This window comes from Leucoraja erinacea, chromosome 16 (assembly GCF_028641065.1).
Source record: "Leucoraja erinacea ecotype New England chromosome 16, Leri_hhj_1, whole genome shotgun sequence".
NCBI lineage: Eukaryota > Metazoa > Chordata > Chondrichthyes > Rajiformes > Rajidae > Leucoraja > Leucoraja erinaceus.
Window position 1 is genome coordinate 19,561,789 of NC_073392.1, and position 5,618 is coordinate 19,567,406.

Consider the following 5,618-nt stretch of genomic DNA (forward strand, 5'->3'; position numbering starts at 1 on the left):
TTCCTTCCAAGGAACCAATGTGCTATACATTCAGCTATACAAAAGTTTTGAAATCAATAAAGGAAATTCCCATTCCCATAGATCCAGCAACCGCAATTAAGATTCACAGGGCCCCTATCTCCAACAATAATTAGGCCCAATGCAAATTTTTCGGTACCATGCAGGTGGATAAAGGGGTGGAGTGTGACTCTCAAACTTCAGAATATTGTTTGATGCATTTCCTAGGACTGGGTGGTCACTGTGAATGATCAATTATCAAATTGCCTGCAATTGCGAACTTTATTTTATTACTTCTTGCTTTCTGAAAAACTTCCCTCCACGTCCCCCTTTCTGACATTTTCTCATTCACAGAGAATGATAGGATATTCTTATATCATAAAATAGGAGGAACGATGTTACATGCAAACAGCACTTAGTTTATATTAATACATACATTTCATAATATCGCATTATGGTTGTGCATTGCTATCTCTACATTAATTTCTATACCAGACAGTTTGAATGTTTTTTTGTTTGCTTTGTTCAGAATGACATTGGCAACAGGCCCTGCCAGGAAACTAGTCAACCTCCTGGGTTACTCGGTGGCATGTGGTCCTTGCTGGATTTGAAAAATGCCACAGATAATTTCAATGAGAGGTATAAGGTTGGCCAAGGTACATTTGGCAATGTCTACAAAGTCAACCAGTTCAATACTGAATATGCCGTAAAACTGCTAAATAAGGTAGGTCTCTTCACCGTGTGCAAAAGGTGATGATTCTGTTCACCATTGTGAAGCTTGCTTTTTACCACCTGAATATTAACAATGTAGAATTTTAATTAGATATTATGAGGATAAAGTAATTGCTTTTTAGTCTAATGCTTTTGCAGTTTGTGCAGTTTTACAAAGTACATTTGAGAATGTAAAAGTTGAGGCCTACTACCAGGGATAAAAATATTGTTTTATAATGCACCCCTCAATAATCAGGGGGCGGGGGTTATTATCTCAGCAGTTATAAAAGTCGACAGCAAACTATCCCATTCTGGCAGATTTTGACTACTGATCTTCACTTGCAAAGGCTTCTTTAGTTTCTCACAAAATCCCAGTAGGAAGTAATTGGACACAATAGACAGGAACAGTTTCAGGTTATAGGAGGAAGTTATCGGGACCCTAAAGGCACCGATCCCTGAATTTAAGTAAACACTATGCAGGAGGAATTAGAAAGCCAGCATAGTAGGGGGACAGTGTCCTGAATACTGGGAGGCCCATAGCTTCTTAGTGACTCCGAAAGCTACACTCTTGGCTTAAAATCAAGTTAGTTGGCCTTTTGATCTTTGGAATCCAGTAATTGTATTTAATAATGAACCGTGCTGCCGTTTGGCAGATATCTGCTTCATCTGCTCATTCCCAGGAAAAGTTGAATAAGCCACTGACCTAATTTTAACTAACAGCCTGCCCAGTTTCTAATGGAAACCCTTGGAAAGTTGTCTGAACAACAGAGCTGAAATTCAAAGACCAGTTAATAACCTTTTGCATGAATAATAATTCCAGCTTTATTTGTGCCTGTTTGTTACATGGGGGTGTCACTAAATGGTACGGCCATGTAAAATCAAATAAGTGCTTGGTCTTTCACATTGTCAAGATGAATTTTACAGAGCTCACTTCCCCACAATCTATTTTCAGTCAGTGGTGAAAGGGTTAATGATGAAGGAAGCCTGGTGAAGGTCAATCTATTTAGGATACAAAATACTCAGATATAAGGCGACCATGTACATAGTCATTGTGCAACTAAGTCTTGGTCTGAAAAGTTCACTTTTAAGTAGGAAAGGATGAATCTTCACTTGAGCTTTCATTTTCTATGTACTATTAGATTATTTCTGTGACATTTAATCCTTAATGAGTTTCTCTATGCAGACTCTACGGCATTCAAAGCTTTTTGTTTCATCCCTTCCTACAAATTCCATTCTCTGGCTCTTCCCGGCTAAAATAGCCCAGTATTCTGACTGAGTTGAGGTTCCAAACCCAAAGTCTCTCCATTATAGCTTACATCTCTGTACCCACCTTTGACCAAACTTTACTCTACATTCTTAGCCTTCATTTTTAAAGCTGGTCTATTTTTTTTGTCCACTCCAGAACGCTTTGAGACATTCCACTATGCATTTGTCTAATTGTGTGGCTGTCGTTACTGAGTGATGGTATTTGTCTTTGTATTTGTAAATTTTGTTTTGTTTGTGCATATTACCATGTTGAGTTTTCCCTTGAACAGTTCGAAGATGCCAACTTGAAAATCACAGGGGAATTTTTTTGCAGAGAGGTGGAGACTCTCTTCCAGTAAGTATAATGTTTTTGTGTGCCAAAATGTTTGTCTGTCTTGTGACATTTTTCTGAAGAATAAATGTGACCAACACAGTGCAATAGTGCACCATTATATATGCCCACAATCCACATCCACTGTCTCCTGGTTTTTAATTGCATTGCCTGGGAAGATTTGTTGTGAATTGGGAACAGGAGATAACCGCAGAAAATCAGAAATAACAGGGTTGAGTTGTTTACCTGACTCTAATAAAGGTAACAGTTGCTGTTTAACTGCAGCTGAAGTACTGATAAATCAAAAGTTGAACCTTTCACACATCCAATGCCTGGCAACATTGGCACCATTGTGCTTATACATGATCCAAGCACCAATATATAATACATCATTCAGAACAAGTTTACCAAAATATTAGCAGTAAGAAAAAAGTACTTTATCCCCAGGTTATGTTCCAGAGTCTGAAGAAGGGTCCCGACCCAAAACATCACTTGTCCATTCCCTCCACAAATGCTGCCTGAACCGCAGAGTTACTCCAGCATGTGTGTATTTTTTTTAGTAAACTAACACCTGCAGTTCCTTGTGTCATAAGTCGTATGCTAAACAGGTCACTGGGAAGTCACAAAAAAAACTGTTAAATTGGTTTATCCTTGTATCCTTGATTTTTCCTTAATGTAGCTTGTTCTAGTTAAGAAGCAATAAACTTGACTTACATTTTTGGAAAACAGCAACAGCAAATATAAAATGGGGAGGACCTCTAAAAGTGTAAACTTGTAGAAGTGATCAAAAGATGAAGTTTAATTCTAGGCTCTTTATATCTAGAGATATATAAAGAGTCTAGAATTCATATCTAATTTAAATTTAATATTAAATTAAATAATGTTATATTTATAAATTTAAAGACATTTGTATTAAATTATGTCATTTAAATGAAAGCTGTTTTAAAATTCAAACAATGAACAATTTTGCATTTCTCACTCTTTATTCAATTTCCACTTGTGTACCTAACTGTCCATTTGTTGCCTCCTTATGCCCTCTTCACAACTTGCTTTCTTATGTATCTTTCTTATGTATCTACTATTGGTCCCATCACTAATTTATGTAAATTGTAAAAGGTTGATGTCCTATCAGTCAGTCAGTCTTCCCTGCATGCCATGTTATCTGCCACACCCATGACACATCACCTTATCAAATGTATTTTAGAAATCAAAGTTTGGTTCGTGCATTGGTTCCCTTTTGTCCACAGCATGTGTTACTTTTTCAAAGTATTCATATAATGTTGTCAAACACGATTTGCCTTCCACAAAACCACACAGGCTTTATTTGATTATCTTTTCTAAGGACGCTGCTCTAATATCTTTAATAATAGCCTTGAATGTTTTCCTTTTGACAATGTTAAGATGACTGACCTACAGTTTTCAACTTTCTCCCTCCATCTCTCCCCTTTTGAATACAGTACTCTGGGTATTTTCAAATCTAATGGACCCTTCACAGAGATTAAACAACAAAATGACTCTAGTATTTTTTGGCTCCTCTAAATGAGATGTACAAAGTAGAAATGAATTTGCCCAAGGGAGAAGAATTTGGAGAGTGATTTGCTGCTACAGTGATGTCTCATGAAGTATTGATTTTGTATTAAAGTTTTGAATTCTTGATTTTCCCTTTCTTCCTCAGGTATCGACACTCTAATATTATGGCGCTAGAAGGCTACTGTGCCGAAAATAATTCCTATTGCCTTATTTATCAGTATATGCCGAACGGCTCCCTTGAAAACAAGCTTCAGTGCAAGGTAGCCAGCTGCTCCTTTTCAGTCAAATAAATAAACTGGAGCATGCTCACCTTTTAGAATAACTCATCAATAATCACGCTACAGTAAAACACAAGATTAATTTGGATTCCCCTCTGTTAGCCAATTAATGCAAATATACAGCTTTAAGAACTATTTGCAGTAAACACTGAAGGGTAAAATAATATATCAGCAGAATCGTAATAAATCCTCAAACATTGTTTACAAAAAACGTTTCTGAAGTGTTGTACAGGGAAATTGTAACCAATTTGTTTATGGCCATGTTTGAGTTTGAGTTTAGTTTATTGTCACGTTGTACAGTGAAAAGCTTTTGTTGCGTGTTAACCAGTCAGTGGGAAGACAATATATGATTACAATTGAGCATGTACTTTTTTGAAATTTGGATTAATGAATATTATATACAATAGCTAAAGAACTTTCCTGGTTGTCAGTGACCAATGTCACTGAATTTTTTTAATCCACTTGAATCTCATCAGCACTCCCGATAATTATCATATAAACAGTGGGGGAAAAACTTGCAGATCTGGAAATCCGAATTAAGAACATAAAATGCTTTTAATGCTCCACGGTTGGGTGGTGCAGCAGTAGCCTTACCGGCCCAGTGATCCGGGTTCGATCCTGACAACGGGAGCTGTCTGCACGGAGATTGTACGTTCTCCTTGTGACCTTCCGAGTGCTCCAGTTTCCTCCCACATTCCAAAGACATGCAGTTTGTAGGTTCATTGGCTTCTGTAAAATTTCCCTAGCATGTAGGATAGTATGAATATTTATTTTCACATGGAACAAATCACTGTGAAATTCTTTGCTTGCACACCCAAGGTATGCAAATAGTCCCCACATTAAGGCCGCTTACAGTTAGAAAGTACCCCTGCTCCCATTCCTCCTTTGTCTCCCCTCCCTCTCCCTTCCCAGTGCTAGAGCTACTGTGTGGGTGATCATTGGTCGAGGCAGACTCGTAGGACCGTCAGGCAGATCAGCCATGATTGAATGGTGGAATAAACTTGATGGGCTGCGACCTAATTCTACGCATGTGGCTTATGGTCTAAAATGATAGTCTATTGTGAGGGAGGGCGGGGGGGGCAAATAGATCGTATTCTTATAAACTTTCAGCATGATGTACTCTTTAATGAGTTGTAATTTAATAGTGATGCCATGATCTTTCGATCCAATTTTTCTATTGGCAAGTCATGCACATTGATAACATCATCAACTATGTGAAAATATGATAGGGATGTGCATTAGCATGAGTGGCAACTGTAACTGCCCAGTGGATCGTTCAGCAGGAAATTGGTGAATAAACCTCAAAACATGACCCAGGTTGCCATTTACTTGTTTTTTTTAAAAAGGCGTGCACGTTTTTCCCCTACTAATCCAGTTGCCAGGCTAACATGTCCTGTGTTTTAGAATCCTGCTGATGCAATGTTATGGGAAACGCGTCTTAAGATTGCAGTTGGAACGGCGAGAGCGATACAATACTTGCATCATTGTGATGCGCCTCTAATACATGGAAATATAAAAAGGTAAAA

General features: G+C 37.8%; 1 protein-coding gene across 2 annotated transcripts in view; it reads left to right on the top strand.

The window, feature by feature from the left end:
* Nucleotides 1-5,618, top strand: part of LOC129704564 (interleukin-1 receptor-associated kinase-like 2) — a 36,243-nt gene that overhangs the window by 20,090 nt on the left and 10,535 nt on the right. For both annotated transcript variants that reach the window (XM_055647767.1, XM_055647766.1), the window contains exons 5-8: nt 527-721; nt 2,244-2,308; nt 3,960-4,074; nt 5,497-5,612. In XM_055647767.1, the coding sequence (XP_055503742.1) occupies nt 527-721; nt 2,244-2,308; nt 3,960-4,074; nt 5,497-5,612 (491 nt within the window). The remainder of the gene's footprint in view (nt 1-526; nt 722-2,243; nt 2,309-3,959; nt 4,075-5,496; nt 5,613-5,618) is intronic.